The sequence below is a fragment of the Crocodylus porosus genome, unplaced genomic scaffold, assembly GCF_001723895.1.
Source record: "Crocodylus porosus isolate Cpor-Errol unplaced genomic scaffold, CroPor_comp1, whole genome shotgun sequence".
In the NCBI taxonomy this organism is placed as follows: domain Eukaryota; kingdom Metazoa; phylum Chordata; order Crocodylia; family Crocodylidae; genus Crocodylus; species Crocodylus porosus.
In genome coordinates, this window is record NW_017728937.1 from 1,958,206 (window position 1) to 1,984,393 (window position 26,188).

Consider the following 26,188-nt stretch of genomic DNA (forward strand, 5'->3'; position numbering starts at 1 on the left):
ATTTATTTATTTATTTATTTTACAGTAAGGGGCTTCCCCTCCCTACTCCTGCTCACTTCTTTGTTTCTTCCTCTGACAGCTCAACCTTCTTATTGCTAATGCTTTGGGGTAGTATCTGCCCCCTGTTGTTTCTAGGACAAAAATTTATGTTTAAGGTTCATTGCAACTATTCCCAAAACCAAGCTGAGCTTGCTCTTCTCCCACAGAGGTCAGTCAGTTTTTGCAGTAGCTCAGCCTTGTGCAGGACTAGGCCCATTGGGTTGTGGTCACCATATTGTCATGATGGATGGAGTTACAGTCTTGTAAACAGAGGAAGTGTTTAGTTAAAAAATACCCACAAACATTAGTGCATTTAGGTCTGGGAATCTTATCCTGGGACTCATAACATTTGGGCAGAGCCTGACTTGATTTTTCAATGCTTGAGACAATAAATGTGGTCAGGCAAGCTTCTGTTCAGCTCATATTAGAGCTTGGTTACTCTTGCTTATCAGGAACCACTTCTTCTTTGGTATACTGGGCAGTGATGAGAGACATTTGGTGCCTGAGTTTGTCCAGATGAATTACAGTATTTCCTGTGTGGTCAGCTGTTAGAAACAACATGGCCTGACCAGACCCAATGGGGCCCAAGAGTTGCATATAAACTATCAGGGGACCACTGGCTGCTTGTTATAACATGACCTCCTCCTTCTGGCTGAGGCCAAGAAGATGTTGGGTCTGTAGAACAGATCATAAGAGCAGGCTCCCTCTCAAGATTCACAGAAGCAACCTCTGGGGTGTTACATGGGAAGTTTCTCCCTTTCAGCATGTTTAGTGACCATCCAGGGCTTTGTGCTACTTGCAAACACTCTGCTTTACTGTGTCCTGGTCCAACTGGCTGAGCAGGACAAGTGCTTCACAGACTGAGCCCTGCCCAGGCTCTGTGTCTAGGATGCCCAACCCTGAGAGGCCCAAGACTTCATACTCTACCTTCCACCTCCAACTCCTTCCTCTTCTGAGGCCATGTCCAGCACCACAGCTCACTTGGGTTCCCCTCCTCCTCCAGTCTTTGCACCTGCTTCCTGTCCTGTTACTTCCCTTCCCCCCCTGGTTGAGCTGTCAGTGAAAGCCGCCTTCTCCAGTGCTTCCACATTGTCCATGACTAGGACATGTAGAATAGCAGGGGCAGAAGGGGAGGGTAATTTGAATGCTTTATGCCCTTCCAGAAAGGTTCAACATCAGTGTGAATGGTAGGCTGGCATCTGTGTCGGTTCTGAGTAGCTCTGAACCTCCTTTCCCTTCTCCACCGTGACAGTGTAGCGCACACATCAGCATTAAGCAAGCAATCCTTAGTGTCTCTCTCTCTCTCTCTAAATGTGGCTTGCTGCTGAAATGGTGAATTTTTAATACCCACTCCATTTTAAATGCATATTCTCAGGGTTAACTCTGGCATATACAAGTGCCCCGCAAGGCTTATGTCGCTGTGCCAAACGAGCCAGTGCAAGTGGAGATGTGAAGATGCTTTGAATGACAGCTTTGAGCACTCAAGCCCTCATTAGAGAGGAACTCCTTGGAAAAAAGTAGGGCAAGGAACTAAGGGAAGGAGATTTCTCTGTCTCTCTTGGGAACGAGAACTGTCTTTGAACTCTTTGGAGATAGGAGTTGTTCCTGTACATGGTGGAATCGCTTTGTTTGTTCTTCTGGATTTGAGGCAGAGAAATAGGGCGTGGATACATAAAAAATGAAAGGTGACTGGAAAAGATTGTACCTTCCCTAGTGTTACTGAATCAGTGGTATTTTTAACACTCAACCATCTCCTATTGTACCCTGGGGGTAAGCCCCAGTACCTTTTTCAAGTGCAGCATTGCTTCACAGCTGCAGATTGCCACTAAGGTTGCCTGCTCCAGGTAGATCCTCCTGCCTGCTGCACCTGAGCAGCGAGCCAGTATTCAGGGTTAATTCTGTTGGGAGGAGAAATGGCTGATGTGAGCTTGGTTCCTGCTGGTTTACATGCAAAGTCTTATTTTCCTGAACAACAGCAAGAAGCAGTGACAGCAGGTAAGCTCCACACTTAGAAACGCCCTGGGTCTGCTCCAGAACCCCTTTCTTTCTGCTTCCCCAGGCTCTCATCTTCTAATACATAAGAGCGGCATTGCCAAAATCCTAGCCTTCAGGTTCATGATCAGGGGAATTCCTCTGCCTCCCAGCTCCTGCCTGCCAGGTGCCTTAGGCAGCCTTTCCAGTGCTTACAGTTATCTCCAATATATAAAGGAGCTTCATTGCACCTTCCAGTGAGTCTGAAGGAAGTTGGCACCTCCGCAGCTTTGGATCAATATTTCACCAGCCAACAGCTCCTTTCAACATGATACAGCTGTAACAAGTCCACAACCAATCTGAGCTGCATGCAGCTGTCAGTGTGCTACAGACTGCTCAGCACTTCCAGCCATTTCAATGATAGACTGTAAAGTCCTGACCCAAAAGGACCGTACCTAAAAAGCTTATAGGATAACTTCCATGTGCTACTGAGTGCGATGGCATATATTTAGACCAGTCTCAACCCCATCCAGTAGAGGACAGTCGAGGTACATTCTTCCCCCAACTGCTATGAGGCAGCTCAGGAGTTGAAGCAGTGTTTTTTCTTGTGATTTTTACTGCAAATGTCATCAAATGAAGGATGCTAGCCTCAATGTTCCAGTGCCCAGTCCAGCTGAGTTCGCATTGAATTGACCAGGAGGTGCATAGCTTTGTATGTAGGACACTGGCTTAGGATCACGGGACATAGGAAAGTAGAGCCTCCACGCCCTCTCTAGGTAACCTGTTCCAATGCTTGACCACCTTCATAGTCAGAAAGTTCTTAGGACTCGAATGATGTGTTTTCAGTTACCAGCCCTGCCACAGAGTCCCCATATGGTGTTGGCCAAATCACTTAATTATCCTGTGCTTCAGTTCCACATCTGATAATGCTTTTTTTCTCTCTTGCTAATTTAGATGGCATTATGTACCTGGCCAACTCATAGAGCCTTGATCTCAGGTGGGGCGGCTCCATGGCGGAGTAACATAATAAAATCATAGTGCATCTTGTCAGGTCAGCACATGGCTTGTTCAGAAAGGGAGATGATGACTGGGCCTTGTACATAGGAGTCACTGGGAAGGGAGTGTCAGCACAGAAGAGTGAGAATGGAAAGGAACATTTCCTTTTGGGCTGTGCACCAAGGAACAATGTTTTACTTTCCCCAGGCTTCAGGAAGAGAAAAGGCCTGTCCCCTCCAAGGATTTATACCAATTCTAACCAGTCTCTGGATAACTGCTGTTTGCAGAAAGTAAAGCTGTTCCCTGTCTTTGCACGAGGTTTATGTTACATAGCTGGTGCACACAATAGCAATCACATTAACCCATGTAATTGCTGAACTGGTGTAAGAATACATTGTCTAATTTAAATTCTATTATCCTTGATGCTGTGATAACCACGGCAATAATAATAATAATAATAATGAGTTTGGACCATAGCCACATATAGACACTCCTGTGGGCATGAGGACCTCATTGTGCAAGGCACTGGACACGCAGGTAAGAACCCAGCTGTGCCAGCCCAGCTGTAGACCACAGCTGGAATAGCAGAGGGTTCTGCCAGGCAGGAAGGCGGTTCATTGGAGGAGTTGAGCAGGGAAGTGGTTGGCAGCACAGGGCACTGCCAAGGAGGAAGGAGATGCCTAGACATGACTGTGCTGGGGTTCAGGACTTGAATAGCAGGGCATGCTGCAATGAGGCCAGACTGACATGGACCACACTGTGTGTGGGGGGGGGAAGTTTGCACAGTGCCTGCCTTTGCTTGTGCTCTTAACCCTCTGAGAGACATGGGACTCTTTAGCCTGGAAAAGCGCAGGCTCAGGGGTGATCTGATGGCCACCTATAAGTTTATCAGGGGTGACCACCAGGATGACGAGGTCGAACGGTCACAAACTCCTGCAAGACCGTTTCAGGCTGGACATAAGGAAGAATTTCTCTTCTGTCCGAGCCCCCAAGGTCTGGAACAGTCTGCCATCAGAGATGGTTCAAGCACCTACATTGAACACCTTCAAGAGCAAATTGGATGCTTATCTTGCTGGGATCCTATGACCCCAGCTGACTTCCTGCCCTTTGGGCAGGGGGCTGGACTCGATGATCTCCCAAGGTCCCTTCCAGCCCTGATGTCTATGAAATCTTGCACTCAGAAGCACCAAGCCCCCATGCATTTTTAATTTAAGGTTGATAAATAAAGGCATGAAAGGGACAGATAATGGGCTCTGTTCTCCACCAGTGACAGAGCCATTTTGAGTTGTAATCAAGGATGCTGCACTTTCTGGAATGGGTGGTGGAAAAGACTCTGACTCCATTTAAGCAGCTAGAGTCAGGCCTCTAATTGTCTTTTTCAGGATTTCCCAGCTGGTCCACACCCAGATAAATCCCTCACGTTTCTGCAGCACCAGCCAACCCTGAACACTTTCCTCAGCCCTAATTAGACTTTACCCCACACCCAGCTGCATGCTTGGCCTTGTTTGAATGCATCAGCCTTCCACAATGGAAGTGGGAGGATTAATGCAACTGAAACTGCAGGGGGGATGGAAATATTTGGGTTGGCTCAATACCTTCAGCACAGAGAAATGCCCATTAGTTTCAGATGCAGCCTGTTTTCTAGTGTAGCCAGGACAGTACCCTGCCACCCTGCTTAGGACATTATGGCCGTTCTCTCCTTTAGACGCTACCCAGGCCTCTCTGCTCAGAACTGACACAATCCCAGCCCCAGTGTGTGCAGCTCCTCCTGCTTTTCTAATTGAGGCAGAGGAAATTAGGAGTCAGCTGGAGAGAAGCTAATGAAAGGACCGCTGATGACAGTGCAAAGGCATAGCAGGGAGCATTTCCCTGTGCTGCTGCAGTTGTCTGTTATGATATTAACATTTGCAGGTGTTTGGGCATTTGCAGGTGTTTGGGCTCTGAATGGGATGGGAAAACAATAGGAAGGAGCTGCTTTTTCACTGTCCTGCTGAAAGACATAATGGACAACAATGCCATGCTGTTGAAACAAAATTGTTTCTGGGATTTGCCTGGACATATCCTGTGGGCCCCACCTGAAGATACATTGACTTCACTGGAGGATTACTGAAGTCTGCCTTTCACCTTGCAGATGGGGGACCAGGTCAGATAGACTGAGGAGCCCCTTGAGCTTGAGCTGAAACCTACATTGAACCTTTTAAAGGGTTCAGAAAAGTGTAGAGATGCTGTTGTAAAATTAATGTATCTATCTTGTACATGCCAGTGCTTCAAGGATAGGAAACTTGGCAGTGTTTTTAAGGATGAGCATAGGGGTACAGTATGGACAGGTAGGGACAAAGTCAGGAAGGCCAAGGCACAAACTAAGATACAGCCAAAAAGGGGCAGGAAGGACAACAAAAAATAAGTTGGAAGCAAAAGGGAGACTGAGGAAATTGTAGGTCTCTTACTGGAGTGGAAGCCAACTTTTTTGTCAGGTGTGCCACAAATAAGCCCTGTACCTTCCCCAGGTAGCACTTCAATCCCCTTCCCCTACATTAGCTGCTGCTTTGCTCTCTGCTTCCAGGCCTATACACCCTGCCTAATCTGCTGCTCTGCTTTCTGTTTCTTCTCTGTGGTCCCTGCCTGATTTGTTGCTTTGCTTTTTGCTTCCTGCTCTGTCTGCCGCTGTGTTGCCTATCCTTTCCCCAGTATATTGCATGCTACATACAGGGGCTACCTGCACTATTTGTGGCACCCATGTCACAGGTTGGCTACCCCATCACCACTGAAAGGGGAGGGAAAGCTAATAATGGATGATATCAAGAGGGGTGATGTGTTTAATGTCATTTTTACTTCAGTCTTCACAAAAACGGTCAGCTGTCAGAGAATAGGCATAATTAGCAGCACCAGTAGGGGAAGAGATAATCCTTCCAAAGTCTGGAAAGAACTGGTTAATGTTTACATAGATAATGGATGTTTTCAAAGCAGCAGGGCTGGGTGAAATCCATCCTACAATACTCAAGGAACTGGCTCCAGTAATTGCAGAGCTGTTGTCTATTGTCTTTGAGAATTCATGGAGGTCAGGTAAGGCTCCAGAAGCTTGAAAAAGCATGAATATAATGCTCAATATCGGTCACCATGGAACAATTTCTAAGCACCTAAAGGAGAACAAGATAAGGCACAGCCAATATGGATTTGTCAAGGGCACATTGTGGCTTACAAATCCTATTTCCTTCTACGACAAGGTGATGGGGTTAAGAAGATGGATGTGATGTACCTTGGCTTTGGCAAGGCAATTGACACTCTCTCCCACAACTTTCTCACAAGGAATCTACAGAAAGATGGTCTAGATAAACTACAGGAAGGTAGGCACATAACTGAAAAGATAAGCATGCTTAAAAATAGTCATCAATGGGTCAATGTCTAATTGGGAAGAGATATCAAGTAGGTTCCCCAGAGCTCTGTTCCCACTCTGGTACTGGTCAATATCTTAGAGGATGGAAGTGAGTGCACGCTTAGTACATTTTTAGGTGGCACCAAACTTAGCGGTGTACCAGACACTTTGGAGCAAGGGCTCTCAGCGCCTGGCCCACGGAGTCATGTAATCTAGCCCATGGATCCCCACATGGGTTGGGAAATTTGGCAATGGGAGGGGGTGACAACTAACATTGCCACGACTCCCCCGCTGATAAATTTCAAGCCCCACATGGCTGGATTGCCCCCAACCAGGCCAGCCCCATGCAGAGGAATCAGACACATTGACCACCTGGAGATCGCTGGGGCCTAATGCAACTATATGGCAACAGCCCAGCTGGGCCGAATCCAGATGCCTGGGGCTGGAGCCCAAGGCAGCCAAGTGGGATCAGGTCATTACTGGGCTGTTTCCACATAGCTGCATCAGGTCCTGGTTGGGTCAGCGCTGTGTGCTGGATTGGGCCCATGAACTGGATCCAGTTTGTAGACAGACATGGCATAGCTCATCAGGCTGGAAAGGTTGGGCACTACTGCTTTGGAGGATGTGATTAGGAGTCAAAATGACTTTGATACACTGGAAAAATTACCTGAAAGTAACTGAATGAAATTCAATAAAAATAAGTGCAAAGTCCTGCACTTATGATGGAACAATTCGATCTACAAATGCAAACTGGCTAGGCTGCAGTACTTCAGAAAAGGGTCTAGAAGTTATCACAAAATCATAGGAAATGAGGGTTGAAATGGACCTCAGGAGGTCATTTAGTCCAACCCCCTGCTCAAAACAGGATCTTCCCCAAGTATATCATCCCAGCTGAGACTTTGTCTAGCCCAGTCTTAATAACCTCCAAGGATGGAGCTTCCACCACCTCTCTGGGTAACCTGTTCCAGTGTTTTTCTACCCTCCTAGTAAGACAATTTTCCCTGATACCTAACCTAAACTTCCCTTGCTGCAACTTGAGACCTTTGTTCATTGTTCTGTCACCTGCCACCACTGAGAATAGTCTGGCTCCAACCTCTTTGCAACCACCCTTCTGGTAGCTGAAGACTGCTATTAAATCCCCCCTCAGTCTTCTCTTCTCTAGACTATATAATAACTCTGTAGACTAAATATATATTTATAGTGGACAGCAAGCTAAATATGAGTCAACAGTGTGACAGTGTTGGGGGAAAAAAAAGCAAATAGCATACTGGCAAGTGTTAATATGAGCAAAAATTGCAGACGACCTTCCACGTCGACAAATGCAAGGTAATGCGCCAGGGGAAAAATAACCTCAACTATATGTATACGAAGCTAGCTTTTGAACTAGCTGTTACGATTCAGGAAAGGGGCCTTAGAGTCATTGTAGGCAGTAGTTCAAAAAACAACTCAGTGTGGAGTGATGATCAAAAGTCAATGAAGTGTTCAGCATCATTGGGTACATCTACACAAGATGCTTTACTGCTCAGTAGACCAATTTACTGTGCAGTAAGCATCACTGTCTACATGTGCAGATGCTTACTGCACCGTAAATTGGTCTACTCCACAGTTCATTTGCTACCTGCAAATCCAGGTAGCAAATGAACTGTGGAGTAGTTACTGCACAGTAATGCATGTGTGGATGGCTAGTTGGGAGCAAGTTTGCTCCCAGTCAGCAGGGCAGCAGGGAGCAGGAGATTGCTGTCTGCCCTCAGAGCTGGCTGCTGCTGGGGTGGGCTCTGTTGGCAGAGTCTGGGCTGGGACAATGTCCCCTTGCCCCAGCAGCAGGCAGCTTCCAGCCCCTGCTGTGATTGTGGAGCTGGAGCCAGGAGCTCCCTGCCTGGGGAGAGTTCCCTACCCAGCCTCTCCCCCACAGCTCTTTCCCAGCCCCATGCCCCAATTGCCTGACTGGGGCACAAGGCTGGGAAACAGCTGTGGAGGAGGAGTGCAGCCTGGAGCTGGCTGGGACCTCTCCCAGGCAGAAACAGGTCCTGGCCAGCCACAAGGAAGCCCCATTGAGCACAGAGCTTGTCCCCATGTGCATGGGTAGGTAGAGCTCTGCAACTGTAGTTCTCCTGCTCCATCCACATCAGGACCCCTTCCGAGGTGTACAGGGCCAGGAGGTGGTTGTCTCCTGGCCCGGTGTTCCCTGCCAGACCCTGGGCTAGCACACAGAGGGAGCCTGGAGCTTTCCCTGAATGTTGCAGCAGGGTAGAGCAGGGTGGGAGCAATCCTTTCCAAGCTGCTCCCATTGGAAGCAAATCTGCTCCCAAGAGGGAGCATATGTAGAAGTGCTCCCCAGAAGGTTTACTGCGCAGTATTTTCACTGTGCAGTAAGCCTACTTCAAATTAATTGCATGTGTAGACATACTGATTAAAGAAGGGAACTGAAAACAAAATGGGAGAATATCATACCATTATACAAAACCATGGTGCGTCTGCATCTTAAATTCTGTGTGCAAGTCTGGCCTCCACATCTCAAAAAGGATGTAGTATAATTTAAAAAGGTACAGAGAAGGGCAACCAAAATGATTGGGGCACGGAGCAGTTGCAATACTAGGAGAGACTAAAAAGGCTACGACTCTTCAGTTTGGAAAGGAGAAGGCTGACAGGGATTATGATAGAGGTCTATAAAATCATGAAGGGTGTGGATCAAGTGAACAGGAAGCTGTTGTTCATGAACAAGTCCCAGAATACTAGAACGAGGGGGAACCCACTGAAATTAGCAGGAGACATGTTTAAAACTTACAAGAGAGTATTTTTTTTTTTTTATGCAGCACATTAACTTGTAGAATTCATTGCTATAGGAAGTGTTAGAGACAGAGAGCATAGCCAGGTTCAAAAAAGAGACTAGACAAATTAATGGATGATCGATCTATTAATGGCTCTTGAATAGAATACTTTGTGATGTTTCTGTTGGCATCTCTAAAATAATAATGGTGGATGCCAGGAAGGGCATTGAATAGGGGATAGATCACTTCAGTATCTACCCCTTCCACTGTTGGAGACAGGATGTTTGGTGAGAGGGGCCATTGTTCTGACCCATTTATGTTCTTACATTTTTAATGTTACTTGCAAGTTTCTAGGGGTGATTCTTTTGCACTGTTTGACACTGGTGAGGCCTTCCCCAGTGTATCTCATCCAGCTTTGGGCTCTGCACTTTAAGACATGGACAAATTGGAACGAGTTCAAAGGAGAGCAGCAAAAATTATTAGAGGTCTGGAGAACATGACATGAGAGTAATGACGGAAAAAACTGGGGCTATTTAGTCTACAGAACACTGATGAGGGAATTTGATAATAGTTTTCAAATAGAAATAGGGTTTGTATAAAGAGGATGGCAGATAATTGTTCTCTGTAGCTGGAGGGGACAAGGCAAGAAGTAATGAGCTGAAATTGCACCAGGGGAGATTTAGGTTACATATTAAGAAGAACTTTCTAACTTTGAGATTGGTAAAGTGCAGGAAAAGATTACCTAGAGAGTGTGTGGAATCTCTATCCCTGGGAATTTTTAAGAGCAGGATGTGATTCTCGACTATGGTGCTGGGGCACCCTGGGGTGCCCCCCTGATCTTTTGAAGAGTGTTCTGTGATGTGAGGATAAGTGAGGCGTTAGCAAATAAGTTCAGGCTTAGACTTGTCCCTGCCTAGACGATCCCCCATCTCTATTCCCAGGCCCCTCTTCAAGGAAGCAAGCACTGTAATCCGTAAATTAGTTTTGAAACTGAGTTCCACTCAATGCACAATAGTTGTGGAAAGGTGCCTGGAGTCCAAAATGATTGAGAACCACTGGGTTAGACAAAACACTTGGCTGGGATGATTTTGTCAGGGATGCTCCCGCACTGAGCAGGTGGTTGAACAAGATCTGAGGGCCCTCCCACAATGTTTCTATGAAGCTGGAGTGGGAAGGACCAGTTCTGTAATACTGACAAGCCGGTAAAAAAAGTCCTTTCATTGTTTCTAAAAAATGTATCTCATTGGTTTTCCAGCTTTGTTTTTCACCCTCAAGGTTTTCAGATGAATTCCCTTTTATCCACTCACTTATATCCAACCCACCCTGGTTGATTAGGGGGTCACACCTCTGTTTTCTCTCGGTTCAGTGGAGTTAGTAGGCTGGTGAGCCAGGAGGCCTGCTGCAGCTCCGGTGTCTTGCTCATGTTAGGAATAACTCAGCTCTACTAGCCGTGTGCCTATGCTGAGTCTTTGCATCAGCATTCAGGCCACTGAAAACATCAGCAGTAGAGCTCAAATAGTTCCCGTTTCTTAAGAGCTCTGCCTTCACCTCTCATTTCCTATCCCCTTTCTGAGTGGGAATGATGTGAGAATATGAGGCAGGAAGAGTGATGGCCCTTAAGTCCTGACCTGTTTTTGTACCAGGTCTCTGCCAGGCTAGAAGTTCATCAAGCAATGACTTTTCTTGTTATGAACCATTTCACCTAGCTATTTAGCCCGTCATGTCTCTTAGCATATACCACAAAGCATCTAAGCCCTCAGCTGTAGGGGAAAACAGTTATATTTGCTGCTTTAACCTCTGCCTGTTGCTACTTGTAATTGAAATCACTGGAAGAAAGTGACTCTATTTCCAGAAATGGATGAAATGCAGTTCCTTGGCATGGTGGGGGAAGAGGGAGGGGGTGCTAGGCCAATGCACCTGGGACTTTTGATTTTAAATATATGAGCGTATACGGCTTGAAATACTTGGGCTGTATCACTCAGAGGTTCATAAACCTCTCTGTGTAGATTAGCTTGTTGAGAGTGACAGAAACTGGGGTGGGGGTCCCTGAAATTCTCAGCACAAGCAGGATAAAAAGTGGGGGGGCTGGCTGGGATGGCAGAGGCTGAGGCTGCGGCTGGCCGGCTCTGATAAGCGGCTAGGGCGGGAAATTGGCAGCGGGGAAAAGGCCAGCTAGAAGCAAAGTGCATGTGAAAACAGGGAACCTTTTTTTTTCTTGTATTTTTCATTAATCTGAAATAACCAGGAAAAATTTGCAAGATTAGCACCTGGTTCTTGTTGAATCATTGCAAGAGAAATTCCATGGATTTCAGAATGGACCCAAATGGCACCTGCTGGTGAAATTGTTGCAAAGAAGGGAAAATCCCATTTTCAGGCAAAAGTCAGATACCTGTTGAAAAATTAATACGATTAAAAAAAAATTCTCATGGAAGAAAATCAGGAGCTAACAGTAAAACATGTCAGAGGTGTTTTAAATGACCACGATTAAAAAAAAGCAAAAAACCGAAAGCAATAAAATCAGCTGACAACGTGGATCTGCAGATGTGATTTAGCTAGTTTAATGGTAATTTTTGTCACGTGGACACAGGAAAAGTGCAAGATGGACAGGAGCCCTTGTGTTATACTGAGTTGTGCTAAGCACTGGGTTTTTTTGGTCAGTTCCTCTTCCACCTTCTCAGGAACCTCTTCTTAAGGACCTTCTAGTTTATGCACACCCCATTTGTAGCCCAGCCAACTCCCAGGATCTTCTGGCCAGTCTAGAAAATAGTCACCTGTGGGTTTGCTCCCCAGTGCACAGTGAGGGTAAGCTCACCGGACTTAACTCTACTGGGCCACTAAGCCCCACTGGGCTGCTCCATTATTTCTGGGGAGGGAACTGCCAGGTGCCAAGTGTCACCTGATCTGTGTTGTACCTGTGCTGGGGCTTCTCAAGGTATGAGCCATCTCTGTGATCGCTTGCATGAGGCTAGATGAATGTGTCTGATCCTGTAAAAGTAGTGGTGGAGATCCAAGCTTTTAAAAACACAAATCAGCATTAACAAGATAACCCACTGTTTCTGGGCTGTTCCCACCATGATAGAGGAAACTCTCTCTGCTTGTGTTTATTAGAGGATAACCAATATTAGTATATCTTGCTTAAAAATACCAACGGGAAATACTACTTCTAAAATGTTTCAGCCTCTCCAGTGGGCTGTTTAATGGAAATTACACTGCACATGAACAGCCTGAAATACAGGGTTCTGAATCTAGTGCTATGGCATCAAGCTAGCTGCAATAAAAAAAGCCTGTGATGGGAGCCCATAGCAGTTCCTTGGCTTATTGAGCTTGCAAGGGTTTCCCCCTAAACCTGTGCACACTCTCAGTGTTAGAAGAAGAAATGAGGCAAACCAGGGGAAAGACAAAGAGGGAGTCAGTAGCAGTCCATCTCTCTACCACCAAATGGCCAGTGGGTGACTGAAATGTGCAACAAGGGATCCAAACTTGGAGCACACGTGCTGGGCCATATCCTGACCTCTGTGCAAGGGTCATGATTTGATGACCCAGATGGTCTCTTTGCTTTTGTGTCTCCATGGTCCTGTGGTACTAGTCCACAGTGATTTTGCTGAAGTCCTTGGCATTTTACTCCCACACCCCAGTATAAATGAAAACCGAATCCAGTCTAATTTGCTTGCTTCTTTTGATCTTTGGCTATGGACAGACTTAACTTTTAATGATTTCAAGGGAGAAAGAATTTGTTACTGGTCCTTTCCCTCCTCCTCACCCCATCACCTACCACATATCAGGAATTGTGATGTAGCTGTGATGTCTGGATGATCCTGTAGCTATGCAAGGGAGCTAAATTGCTATACCTTTACCTCTGAATAGAGGAGGATCAAAGTCAAAGTGCTATTGCTACTTTTATTAGTGTCTGCCTGCTCCAGTGTTCCCTCATAACAGCTGATGCCAGGATTATTCAAGGCCAGATATAATTGCTACCCTTTTGGTGCCCAGGAAGTAATTACAAGCCGAGACTGATTCTCTGCTCCTGTTCATGATAATGAGAGGTGACCCTTGATGAGTACACAAGTGCTTCGCTTCTCTCTGGGGATCAGGCCATGTTCAAATAATGTACGGATATCATTCGCGTTGCTAGCACTTGAGTTAGAGAAGCAAATGTTTTGTCTGTGTGATCAGCCACTACAGAGAGACTTAACACTTGCTCGGCCAGCGGTTATCAGCTATTGGCTGATTCAAAGCAGCATGGCAGGGACTTGGAAGTCATGGGGTGTTTTGCAGGCTCTCAAAAGAGGAGTGTGGACTAGAGGGGAAAGCAGAGGTTGGAGATAGGATCTCATAAATTTGGCATTTTCATGCTGAGGTGCAGTGTGACTGGATTAGTCAGGTCTGCTGTACTGAAGGCCTGCATCCTATTCCCATCCTTAATATGGCCTCATAAAGTTTTGTCAAACTGGGTTGTAAAATGGAGAGCTGCCCCTTGACTGCCTTTCTCAGTTATGACTGTGAGGTCTTGCTCTATTTACAGCCATGTAAACAGTGCTCATTAGTAATGAAACCAGGGCTCTCTGAACGCCTCTCACTGCATGCTACAGACCAAGAACTTGAGATGGACACTGGGGGGGTTCCTCAAAGCCACTTCGCAATCTCCCCTTCCAAGATAGGCTCATCCATAGCAGGCAGGGAAAGGTGGGAGGCATGCTCAAGGGCAGCACTCCCATGAGCACTGAATGGTATCAATGTGCCCAAGAGGCACCGAGCTCCCTGCCCAGTGTCCTGCCCCTGAGGTGACGCAGCATTTGCAGAACAATCCATCAGATTTCTGGCACCAGCAGCCACATTTAGCTGAAATGCAGAACATCTTTCTGAAGCTGTAGTTGGTGTGCTAGAGGCAATATCTTTTATTAGACCAACTAGACAGTTGCACACAAAAAAAATCTTTCTTTGCAAGCTTTTGGGCACACACCCTTCCTCAAGCATAGGAGAATGCAGAAATTGTAACATTTCTCGCTGAAAATTCATATTGTACAGGACAGCTGGAGGGTGGTGTCATTTCTCCTAGTTGGAAAAGTTCATTTTATTCAAATTGGGCTCAGATCAAAGTTGAAGCTGTCTCTTTACCTCAAAAGTGTCTGATGGCAAGCAGGATGTTGAATTATGCTCTTTTCTTGTTAAGATGTTTCATATTTCATGAGGTATGACCTTGGTGATGGAAAGGTTCTCCTGGGCAAGGAATTTCTGAAACTGCTGCGCTTTGAGAGCTTTTCTGTTCACACACACTGCTGGTGCACTGTTGGCTCTGCTGCCAGTTACCTAGCCTTACATAGGCATGCACTCCCGCACTGTTCAGCTGTTTTTTGCAGTCCTTGCCTCTCAAGTGAAAGCTGATAGAACTGACATCTGGGCTCAGATAAATGCATCCCCAGCTGCAGAGGAAGAGGGAGGTGGGGGTGGGGATCTCCTCTAGTGGACATAGTTACAGCACTCTCCCTGAGGAATGGCATGCCAGCCTTCCCCTGGCTTTGAACTGCAAGCTTTCTCATTTATTTTGCAAGCCTCCCACGCATGCTGGGAGTAGGGGAAAGCATGGGGGGGAGGGGCTGCTTTATAGCTTCATGTTCTCAAAGGCATCACTTTCTCGATCCAGTCTGGACGCTTCCTTGGCGCAGCCACTGCAGTGCGTATCTTGTCACAGACATTAGAACCAGGTTAGAATTGGAGCGGAATGTTGGAACTGGGTCGGAATGTTGGACACAAAATCCTGCTTTCCCATTGGTTGCAGGACTGGCCTTTAATTGCTCTGAAGCGTCTGCAATTTTGGCGATGCAGAGTGTTTGAGATTCCACAGCCCCAAAAAGTGGAGGAGTTTTCTCTTGGCCCTACTTGCAGTCCACTTGTGATGAGGATCCATGTCTGAGCCCTGCTGTCCCCAGTTGGAAGATGGGCAGCACAAGGTCCTAATTCTGGCCCCACTTATAGCACTGTGAAATAAGAAGTCACCTGCTCAGCTCAATAGAGGGAAAATTCAGTGTGAGAATCAGCACTGGGCCTTTTATCATCATCATTAGGCCTGTTACACAGAGAGAAAAGAGCCTCAAAGCTCTCTATAATGTCTCTATAATGTTTTCTGAGCCAGGCACCTTTTGGAGGGCAGTGATCACTTTGCCTCAGGCCGGTCAGCTCCCCAAGCTGGCCATTTGCTGGCAAAAGCTGCCTGACTTGGAGGCTGTTCTTGCTTCAGTAGCTGAATAGTAAAGCCAGTTTAGAGCCTTTTGGAGCAAGCAGGCAGAGAAAGCTCTAATCGGCAAACTGTGCCCAGAGCATTGCTCAGAGGGAGGAGCTGTTCCAATTGAATGCACTTGACCCTGAGTGCAAGCACGCCTAGAAACCTGCCTGGTGCGGGGCAGGGATTCCCTCCCCAGGCCTAAATAGCAGAAGGCTGGTAAGAAGAGGGAAGTGGTTTCCTGCAGGCACACAGGAACTTGTCCTTTACATTATCAGTAGATCCATGTCCGGGCAATTGTAAAATAAGCTTCGTATGGAGATCCAGCACAAAGGGGACTCCCCAGAGACCGGGACAGCTTGGAGGTGGGGAGGGCAGATCCATAGCTGGTATACACCAGCATAGCCCCCACCCCCTCATGCTGTATGCAGGGGAGCTGGGCTGGTGTGCCCCAGGCATGAATTGTGCTGCCCACTTGCTTTGCTTCTTTTTGATTCTTTTGCTTCTGAATGAATGGCCGGTCATTGCAGTCCACATGGGCTTAGGGACAGACATTACACATAAACCAGTTTAACTGATTAGAAACTGGTTTAAATCTGTAACAGACCAGATGTTCAGTGGACATAAACCATTTTGAAAATGGTGGAAATAGGTTTGAGATAAACCTGGTTGAATGTAGTGTCAGGCTTAACTGATTTGGGTCAAACAGGTTTATACAATGTCTGTTCCAGACCCCTTCCTGCTTTAAGTTAAATCAGAGTCCCCCAGCATCATGGCATGCTCTCCAGGCTGGGCAGGGCTCTCTGCTCCAAAAAACTGGGCTGGCCCCTCCCCTCTGCTGCTTGGCTGCAGCTCCAGCAAGAGACTGCAGGTGTCTGGCTTCCTCCTGCTCCCCAGCTCCCTCTCACCACTCCCTGCTGAAGCAGGGATTCCCCCCTCCCCTCTGCCTTACACGGACACCTCACACCATTAGCTAGCATACCACATGCTGGCTATGGTCTGTGCTGTGGGAGATGGGACAAAGGCAGACAGGATAGTGTCAGCATAGGGCTTTTTGGAGCTAATCAACAGGTAGCTGGTAATGTCCCTCCATTCCTTCCTTGGAAAAAACGTTGTTTAAGAGCTGGAACTAATGAGAGAAGTTTTGTTTTCTTAATGGGCTGATAAACAGTGAGTCGGGGGTGATAAACACTGTGTTATCAACTCCCTGCTGGGCTGCTAGGTGGGAGGAAACCCTTCCCTAATCAGAAGTCCTGCCCAGGCCTGGTCATACCCCCCTCCCTCCGCCCTGTTCAGCACAATCAAAAGGAAGGGAGGACTGCTCTAGTGCCCCCACACACACACACACACCCCCCCAGCGTCTAGCCTGAGCCACTGCAGGCATGGTCCTGCATTTCTGGAATGAAAAGGGAATGTCTCTCCACCTACAAATTGATTCAAGCTTTGCAGGTTAGACTAACCTCCAAAGATTGAATCAATTCAGGCTCAGGTTTTTTGAATGTCTGTCCCTAGCCATAGACACCAAGCGTGCAATGTACAGGCTGGTTATGGCCCATCTTCTGAGGAGCTAAGAAGCTTTGCCCTTGGTCAAAAAGCTGCTATTTCCACATCAGGTTCCCTGACTGCCACACAAAATGTATGCAACCAGAATTCACCTGCCTTTCTCTGAAAGGCAGCCACCTCTAGGGTAGACAGTGGCAGGTGACTCTGAGCCAATAGTAATACTCACCACCAAGCAAAGGCTGGTAGGGAACTACCTGGGATGTATTAGGAACAGCAAATCCTGCATTTGTGCAGGGGATTGGCACCCCAAAATAATATGACCTAGGTTTCTTATATTTCCCTATGCACATCTACACATATGCATGCACCATAAGCTTCCCTTCTGCCCATTCCATGGGCTCTGGGACATGTGCACAGAGTCTGGTTATGATCACCTGTTGACCTCAGTGGGAATGGAAAGAGCTCAGTGCCTCTCAAGGTGAGGCCCTAATTGCTCAGCCCACCTTTCGCCTCCACCTTGGCTGTGCTGTCACATGCCAAGGGAACTCAAGCTTTGTGACTTTGCAGGACTAAACACTTGCATCTCACTGCACTGGCTCTTTAAATCCCATTATGCTCTTCCCATCCCTGCTACCTGAACAGCACTCCTTCATACCACACCTAGCTGCTTTCTCTTAATGTGCTTCAGAGGGTTCATCTATAACATGCATACACACACACACACCCTGCTGGTATAAACACCTGCAATCTATGCTGTACATTACCCTCCACTCCCCATTGTGGTGGGCATGAGTAGAGATTGCTCAGCATCCCCAGACTTCTCTGCATCATCAGTTCTTTGCTGCAATGTTTCCTTCAGCCCAAAGTTGATAAACCTGCACAGCTACACTGATACAAATCAAGTGTGGTTTTGGTCCTGGGTCCAGTACTGTTCAAAAGCTTCATTGATGATTTGGAGGATGGAACTGACTATACACTTACTAAATTTGCAGATAACCCAGCTAGGTGGGGTCACGGACAAGTTAGAGGGCAGAAATTGATACAAAATGAGCTGGATTCATTGAGGGGAAAATGGTCCGATATCACTTGGGTGTGCCATATATGAGGCACAAGAAGTAAGTCTTCCTCTCTATTCAGCACACTCAAGGCCTCACGTGGAGTTCTGTGTCCAGTTTTAAGCACTGCACTTTAAGATGTGGACGAATTGGCAAGAGTCCAGAGGAAAACAGCAAAATTGATTAGAGGTCTGGAAAATGTGACATATGGAGAATGATTGGAAGAACTAAGACTGTTTAGGCTAGAGATGAGAAAACTAAGAGCAGATGTGAAAGCAGTCTTCAGTACAAAAAGGGTGACTGTAAAGAGGATGGTGATCAATTGTTCCCAGTGTCCTCAGGAGACAAGACAAGAAATAACACTCATAAATTGCAACAAAAGAGATTCAGGTTGGATATTAGAAAGAATTTTCCAGGCATGTGCATGGGTAGGCATTGGAAAAAACTACCTAGAAAGGATTTGGAGTCTCCATCACTGGGAGTTTTTAAGACCAGGTTAAACAGATGCTTGTCTGGGATGGGTTAGTCAGGGATGCTCCTGCCTTGAGTGTAGGGCAGGACTAGATGATCTGTCAAGGTCCCTTCCAGCTCTGTTTTTCTGTGATATACTAACCAGAAAGTTCCCTCTCATTGCAATAGCAGTGGCATTGGTAATGCCCTCATTGTCTTTGTTCCTACCTGTGGCATTTTGTAGGTTGTTTTGTGTATCGGTTTTTGTTTCTTGTTGGCAATGATGGTCTGAGGTGGCAATTTGGGGGATTCCTTTGTTTTTTAAAAAGGGCATGTATCTGGTGCTTGTCCTGATGGTGCTGGTGGGCACAGCTGTCACTCAACAGCCTGTTTGGAAATTTGGCCCTGATTCTTTATCTTGAGCAGGGTAGCCTTGCTCAGCGTTGTGCATCAAAACCTTCCTGATCCAGAAAATGGCATGAAGGTTTGCCTGCCTGTACCCAAGAAGAATAAAAAGTTAGGTCTCCCTTAGTGGATTTGAACCTATGGCTCTGGCGAATCTACCTTGACACTTAGCCCTACAATGCTGCTGGCCTCTTATATCTGAAGGGAGAATCGTTGAGCCCTTCTCCCATCCCCCAATAATTCTTCTCCATGGCATGTTCTTGTTCTTGGAGCCATAACCTTGAACTTGGCCTTTCTCTTGGCAGATTCAGAGGAGTGCCTATTCTGTCTTCTTCGATGAGAAGTTCTCGATTCCCTTGGACCCATCTGCACTGGAGGAAAACAGCTTGAGGTTTTCTGTCTTTGGCATTGATGAGGATGAGAGGAACATCAGCACTGGGGTAGCAGAGCTAAAGCTGTCGGACCTGGACCTGGCCATCCGGCCATTCAATGCCTGGTTGTACCTGCAGGACATGAACAAGGTGAGGGCTCATTCTGCAGCTACTGGGATTCACTGAAAATGAGAGAGGATGGGTCACCACTGGTTCAGTACTCACTGCATCAGATCTGTGCAGAGCTGGGTTACGTGTGTCATCCCCAGACCCCCTTCACAGCCAGGATATGATGTACTATGAAGTTTTTCATCTGTGCCATTTGGTTTGAACACTGGAGCAAAAGAGCTTGGCATTCAGCTGAGAACCCAAGTATTGTCACCCCAGACCAGGCTATCAGGCCATTATGCCGTGCTGTGAAGGAAGGTCCTTGCCAGCCCATCTGGGTGGGCAGGGGAGTCCTCCCTCCTCTCTCCAGACAATCAGCGGGCTCTCTGAAGCAGGATCTCTGCTTCCCCCATTGTTACCTCAGCTTTCCCAAAACGTTCCTACTGAAGACAGGCCTGAGTACCACACAGTTAATGTCCAGACCCAAGAGTTCAAGGTGTTTGGATCTGGGACTTTGGATCAGGGTTTGCTCAGGTTTTTGGACAAATTCTTCCCCCTTTAAATGCAGTGGTGGTGTTTACCTCCAAGACCTCTCCAGTCTGAGGGTGAAGTAGCAGGTCCCCATCAGGGACAGGCAGATCCGTGGCTGGTATAAGATTGAGCAGCAATGTCAATGCTTCCTAGTAATAATCCAGCTCTCGCTGCCATTTGGCTTCCTCTCATGACCCTGGGGCAGAGCTGGGGGCCAGGTGGTCAAGGCTTCTGTCTGGTTCTGTTGCCATTCACAATAGCTGGATGTCACACACAGGGACTTTACTAGATGAACATGGATGTCTCTCCATGTAGCACCCATCAGCCTCACAGTCCCAAGTGAATTTATCCTGTGAGGTATGAAGTGCCATTGTCTCCATCTGTAAGAATCAAGCTTGCAAAGGCCAAGAGACTTGCCTAAGGCCATACAAGGAGTCTATAGTAGAGCAGAGATGTGAACATTAGTCTCCAGCATCCTTGGGCTAGTGCACTTAGCTGTAGACCGTCCTTCCTTTTGACAGCAAAACCACCAGAGGCCTCTGCCCTCATACTGGTGAAGCCTTTCCTGCTTCTTACTCTTTCCCATGATTGAAACTTGGGGGCAGTATTGCTCTTGCATGATGAATGATGTATTGTGTCCTGCAGACAGTGGATTCGGTGGGAGAAATCCTGCTCTCTCTGAGTTACCTGCCCACAGCAGAGCGGCTGACTGTGGTTGTGGTCAAAGCCAAAAATCTCGTGTGGACTAATGGCAAAGTGACTGCAGGTGAGTGCAACAAAGAGCCACTTCTGACTGAGACTCAGAGTTGTTTTTTCTTCCCCCTAGAAGCATGGTCAGGGGAAGCCTGCAGGCTGGTTGGGCTGCTTACCTGGGCCATGTCTCAGGAGCATTAGAGCATAGGGCAGGGGCGGGCAATTATTTCGGGCAGTGGGCCGCTTACAGAGTTTTGACAAGCCATCGAGGGCTGCATGACAGGCAGCCTGGGGCAGATCAATATTAATTTTCTGAATTTTTTAGGGGCCCCGTGGGCCGGATAGAATGGCCTGGCGGGCCGCATCCAGCCTGCGGGCCACATTTTGCCCGCCCCTGGCATAGGGCATTGTCATGAGTCTGGCCAGTACAACCAACCCAAAGTTAAACCACACTGAGATCTAGGGAGTGTAGACCAGCACCCTGGAATGTTAGCTCCAAAGCCACAGGCCTCTTCCTCACATCCTCTTCCTGGGATGTCCTGCCACTGTCAGCAGTAGTAGTGGTTATCTCCTATTTACAGTAGCATCAGGAATACTGAGAGATTGTCAGTGAAAGGCAATGTATTGGTCACCCAGTGGGCAGTATCACTCACAACCACAGTTTCTTTTCAGCCTTATTAGCATCATGGTGGGGAGGAGGGATCCTGTCGTTCCATGAGGATGGTTTGTTCTGCATTCATGTGTAAGGAGTTTATTTAGGTACCTCTCGTGTCTGCTAATAGATTATATAGTCACACATATTATGGTGGCACCTACTAGGCTCAATTATATGGCCCATCACCCCAAATGTGCTAGGTGCTTTGCAAACACAGAACAGCATGATTCTCCCTGCTCTAAAGACTTAACATGCACATTTCCATTCTCTTCAACTTTACTGGGATACTTCAATGAGAGACTGTTTTTTGCATTGGTCTCTGTTCCAGCGGAGGGCAGTTGGCTAACAGTGGTTCTTTGCTCCTCTTTGTCCAAACAGATCCTTTTGTCAAAGTGTACTTGCTTCAGGATGGGAGGAAGATCAGCAAGAAGAAGACGGCAGCGAAGAGAGATGACACAAACCCAGTGTTCAATGAGGCCATGATTTTCTCAGTGCCAGCCATTGTCCTGCAGGTGAGCCTCCCTAGGACTTGGCAGGCAAAGGCTTAATAGAAGCCCTTACACCAGAAATGTTTACACAGCTCATGAGACCAACCTAACACCCAGCTTTGGGTCTACCAAGTAGAACACAGTAAAGGATCATTGTCAAGGACTACACAAGGAGACCCCATCAAAGGCACCCAAAGTCTAGACTAGAGACAGAGCTGTGAGTCTTCAGTCTATCTCAGCCCTGCTAACAGTTACAGCTCCTCTGAAATCTCCCTGAGTTTACAAGCATTCTTGTTGGGGAAGAGACCTTGGCTGGAGTTCCCTCAAGCTTATCAGAAACTTTCAAATTAAGTCCTGTAGCTGGGGCAGGGTATATCTAACTAGAGTCATTTTGTGGCCTGAAAGGAGAATGTAATTTTCTTTGCTCCTCAGTAATCCAGAGGCTCCTGTGGTAGCAGCTAATAAACCTGCCTTGAAGGAAACCCCTTCTAAGGACAGATAACAAAGGGGGAATGGTTTTTCAGGGACCTGTAAGCAAGGAAGAGCTTACTGACAAGCAGCAGTGCCCTGTTTCTGCCATCTTGAGCAGGAATGACTGGGGACAGGAACAGGTGGATAAGGAACAGAGAGATAAATGTATTCACTATAATGCCAAGAAAGGCAGCAAGCAGTGGGTAAATGGAGATGGGGAAGCTAGGTCTATCACCTAAGAACGTGATAGAATGGAGGAAGCATTGCCAAGACTTTCAGGGCATGGCCAGATGAGTGCCCACATGCAGGGTCTGTATTTGTTGCAGCAAAAATAATATTTGGGCCACTGGTTTTTGCTGAGGCACAGGGCGCTGCATGTGGGGTTTGGTGTGGGGCAAAACGCCCCGCTTTGGGAAAATGACTGCCTCCTCCCAGCTTCTGATGTGCTGGAGGAGCTGAAGGACAGCTAGAGGAGGGGAAAACACTCTGGCCAGCAGCCAGTGTCTCCCTGGCCTTTGTGGGGAAAAAAACCCTAATTTCAGACAAAATGGTTTAAGGTTTCTTCCCCCCACCCCTACCCCCTTCCCTTTTGGTTAAAGGCAAAACTGCAAAGCTTTATTCTGATTGCAGGAAAGGGCAGCCCCCCTCATTTGTCTCACTTTTCCTCTTCCTTTTCCTCTGAGTGAATGGTTCAAGTAGTATTGGTTTTTTGCTACCAACATTATTTTTTAAATAACACAAAAACAGCAAAGGAGCCCCCCAAATGTAACAGGGAATTTCAAACAGAATGAAAAATGTGTTTCCTTTTCTTTGAAATACAATGGTGTAATAATCATATAGTTTCATATAACAGCTATAACACATTTCGCACTGGATTCTGAGCTGCTAGACAGAAAGTAACCTGGCCTGGGGTCAGAGCCATAAGCTTCAGTTCCAGGCTTAACCTGCTCCAGATCTCACAACCCAGGCCTCTTCATTCAGACAGAGCCCTAATAATGAGACCTCCAAAGAGGAGTACTGCATGGATTATTGTGAAAGCACCTCACTAGTGTCAGCAGGAGGTGGAATCACTCACTGGATCAAGCCCCAGGTGCTGATAGGTGCTGAGACCCTGTTGCCCTCAGTAACATCTATTGGGAGTTTGGACCACTCAGCTGCTCTCAGAAATCTGGCCTAGTGGTGAGCAGTCCTAGCTCTGAAGGAATCATCCTAGGAAAAAGAATCTAAGAAGCTTCCTGAGTTGGGGTCTTAGACTCACGTGGGACCCTGGGCTGGATAATGACCATGAGGCTCCTCGTGGGCAAGATCCAGCCCAGAGCATATGGGTGGCTGCCATGGCAGATCCAGAGGCAGTGAGGGGTCAGGGAGCAGGTGTCTGGTGGCAGGAAGGATCTGGCAGTGGCAGGTCTGGAGGCAGCAAGGGATCCAGGGTAAGAGTGCTCATGGTAGTGGGGGTCCAGCAGTGGCATTAGTGATTCAAGGATAGGGGACTTCTTGCCACTGCTAAACCAGCAGCTGTGGGAGTCAGGGGGCATAGCGGGGGACTTGGGGTGGCCAAGGTGGTGGGCCAAGCTCCTCACTGATGGCCCTGGCCAGTGGGGCCAAAGGGTCCCACATTCTGTGGCAGACCACACCTTCCAACTTCCAGTATCCCAGCAGCTGGAAAGAGAGGCTTCACATGCCATGCGTTTGACTCCCCTGCCCCAAAGCATCGTTGCCCTGCAGTAAACTGCTCACCATGGTGCTAGCAGTGTTGCCATCCATTGTGCTGGTGTGTGTCCTGGAACTCCCTTCCCAGACATCCAGATGAACAGAAGCACACTGGTTGCTTGCCAGTGCTCTCTAAGTAGGAAGAAGAACTTGGGCTGCTCCTCTTTTGCCCTAAAGGGAGTGTCCTTTCTCTCCAACCCTCCTCATCCAGGGTTTCATCTGAAGTGCAGTGGAGTCATAGTAGAGGTTCCTAATGATTTCACCAGACTCTGGTCAAGGCAACTCGTGAGTAGGTCCCCAGCCATTCCCCACATCTGCCTGGGATGTGAGGGGATACTCTGTGGTCTCCTCTCCACAATGTAATTATTACTTTAAAATTGCACAGGGCCCTAATGAAAAGCAGGGCTAGGCTGCCACCTTAACTAGGGACTTCCCCTGCTTTGTGTGTGGTCACACGAGGTGTTGGTAGCATGATCATCTCAGACTTGAGATTCAGTATCAGTGTGTCTTGGGCTGATGCTTGCATTATGCTCTCTAGTACTGATTACTCATAATATCTTGTATGCAGTAAGCAAGAAATCCATCTTTCCCTTAGTATTAAAGAGTGATTGTACTGTAATGAGTGATTTTATTGCCTTTGGCAGTTCTGCTCCCTGTGTGTGTCCAGGATGGTATTTGCTGATGTGAGCAGGTAGAATAAGTCTTTACTTCTTTTTATACTGAGCGGACCTGCTCGTGGGAGATTCTGATCTTTCCTCTGCAATGCTGGCACAATGGTTAACTGTACTTTCTCCTTAAACACACCTGGGCAAATGGCACTGGGGCCAGCATCACTATAAGCTGAGCTGGGGAGCTCTTTGGCACATGGGTTGTCTTTTTCTTCCATGTCTGCTTATCTCCTGACACAATGGAGTCCTGACTCCTGCCTGAAAACCTCCAGGCACCAATATACTACAGACAGCAGTAAATAACTCACATGCTGGGAGCTGTCAAATGGTGGCAGAAGGTGTGATAAAGCAAATGAGGTAGCCTGTTCATGCTGACTATCTCTTATGCCTTCATGTCAGCTTCTTTCTAGCAGCATGTCTACCTCCTGTCCTGCCTCTGCATGGGGTTACACTAATACAAACCATACCCTGCAAGTTCAGTCACCAACAGTTCTGTTCTCTAGCATAGATATGGATTGATACTTCATGGGACTCTTGAAGTTGCTACCTAAGACCATGGCCCCATATGTCAGCTCCTGCTCCACATGTACCACTTTCATGATCTCTGTCCTTAGCATGCTTCAGAGTGATAGCACATGGTGGTGGGGTCACCACCACCCCATCATAAACAAGATGAAGTGGGTGGGTGCATCTGTGGTCGTTAGTGGCATTCTCAAGAGTGCTGTGAAAGCAGGGTAGATGTATCTGGATGGACTTTATGTACAGGAGTATGTATGTTACACAGAAGGGAGAGAAGAGTGGCACATTTGAGACTAACTGGTTCAGAAAGACATAAGCTTTCATAAGCAACAGCCTACTTCAAACATGTGACAAAGTAGGCTTTTGCCTACATATGATTTTTTTTTCCTGTGGATTGAGTATTGTACTTAAGTTGCAGACTTCTTGGGACAGGACCCATCTTTCTGTTGGGTTTTTGTACTGCATGCACCAAAGTGGCATCATGGTCATTCAGAGAGACACTTAGGTGCGACCTCCATACATAATAATGCAACAGATTGTCATTAATGTTTCCTTTGTCCCTCCAGGACTTGTCTCTCCGGGTGACAGTGGCAGAGTGTTGCGAAGATGGGAGAGCTGAAAATGTTGGCCATGTCATCATTGGCCCATCAGCCAGCGGCATGGGTATCACACACTGGAATCAAATGTTGGCCACCTTAAGGAAACCAGTGTCCATGTGGCATCCAGTACGAAGAAACTAAGGACGCGCTGACCCTCTTGCAAGTATTTTGCATGGTGCCTAAACTCTCTTCCTGTAAATAAATATTGTTGGTGAAAGGACTGTGAAAATCAAGACAGAAATTATTTTTCCAAATGTTACTCTTCACGAGTTCCATTTAGTAAAAAGGAGGAGCAGCAACAGCAGAAGACGTTGATTCTTTGAACTGGATTCTGCAAGCCTTGGAAAAGCTTCAGTGAACTGAGATGTGAGAGAAGAAGTAACTCCGGTGTGATTATGTACAGAAATAGCTTTTGGACAAACACCTCCCTCCTAACATTACCATGGCAGGGATGCAAGTTTCAGATCCCACCAGCCCCAATTGTTGATGATATTATTTTCCAGTGGATGTTACACAGTTAAGCATGGTCTGTCCACTGACATTAGTAGGTCAAGGGGTAAATTTGTGATCTTGCGCCCAAACCAAACAGTTCAGGTTT

At 47.1% G+C, this 26,188-nt stretch overlaps 1 protein-coding gene across 1 annotated transcript in view; it reads left to right on the forward strand.

Moving 5' to 3' along the window:
- Positions 1-25,891, forward strand: part of SYT12 (synaptotagmin 12) — a 66,905-nt gene extending 41,014 nt beyond the window's left edge. Inside the window, exons 5-8 of the mRNA XM_019547246.1 lie at positions 19,083-19,298; positions 20,433-20,553; positions 21,514-21,647; positions 25,558-25,891. Coding sequence (XP_019402791.1) covers positions 19,083-19,298; positions 20,433-20,553; positions 21,514-21,647; positions 25,558-25,731 — 645 coding nt within the window. The 3' untranslated portion in view covers positions 25,732-25,891. The remainder of the gene's footprint in view (positions 1-19,082; positions 19,299-20,432; positions 20,554-21,513; positions 21,648-25,557) is intronic.
- Positions 25,892-26,188: the final 297 nt, after the last annotated feature.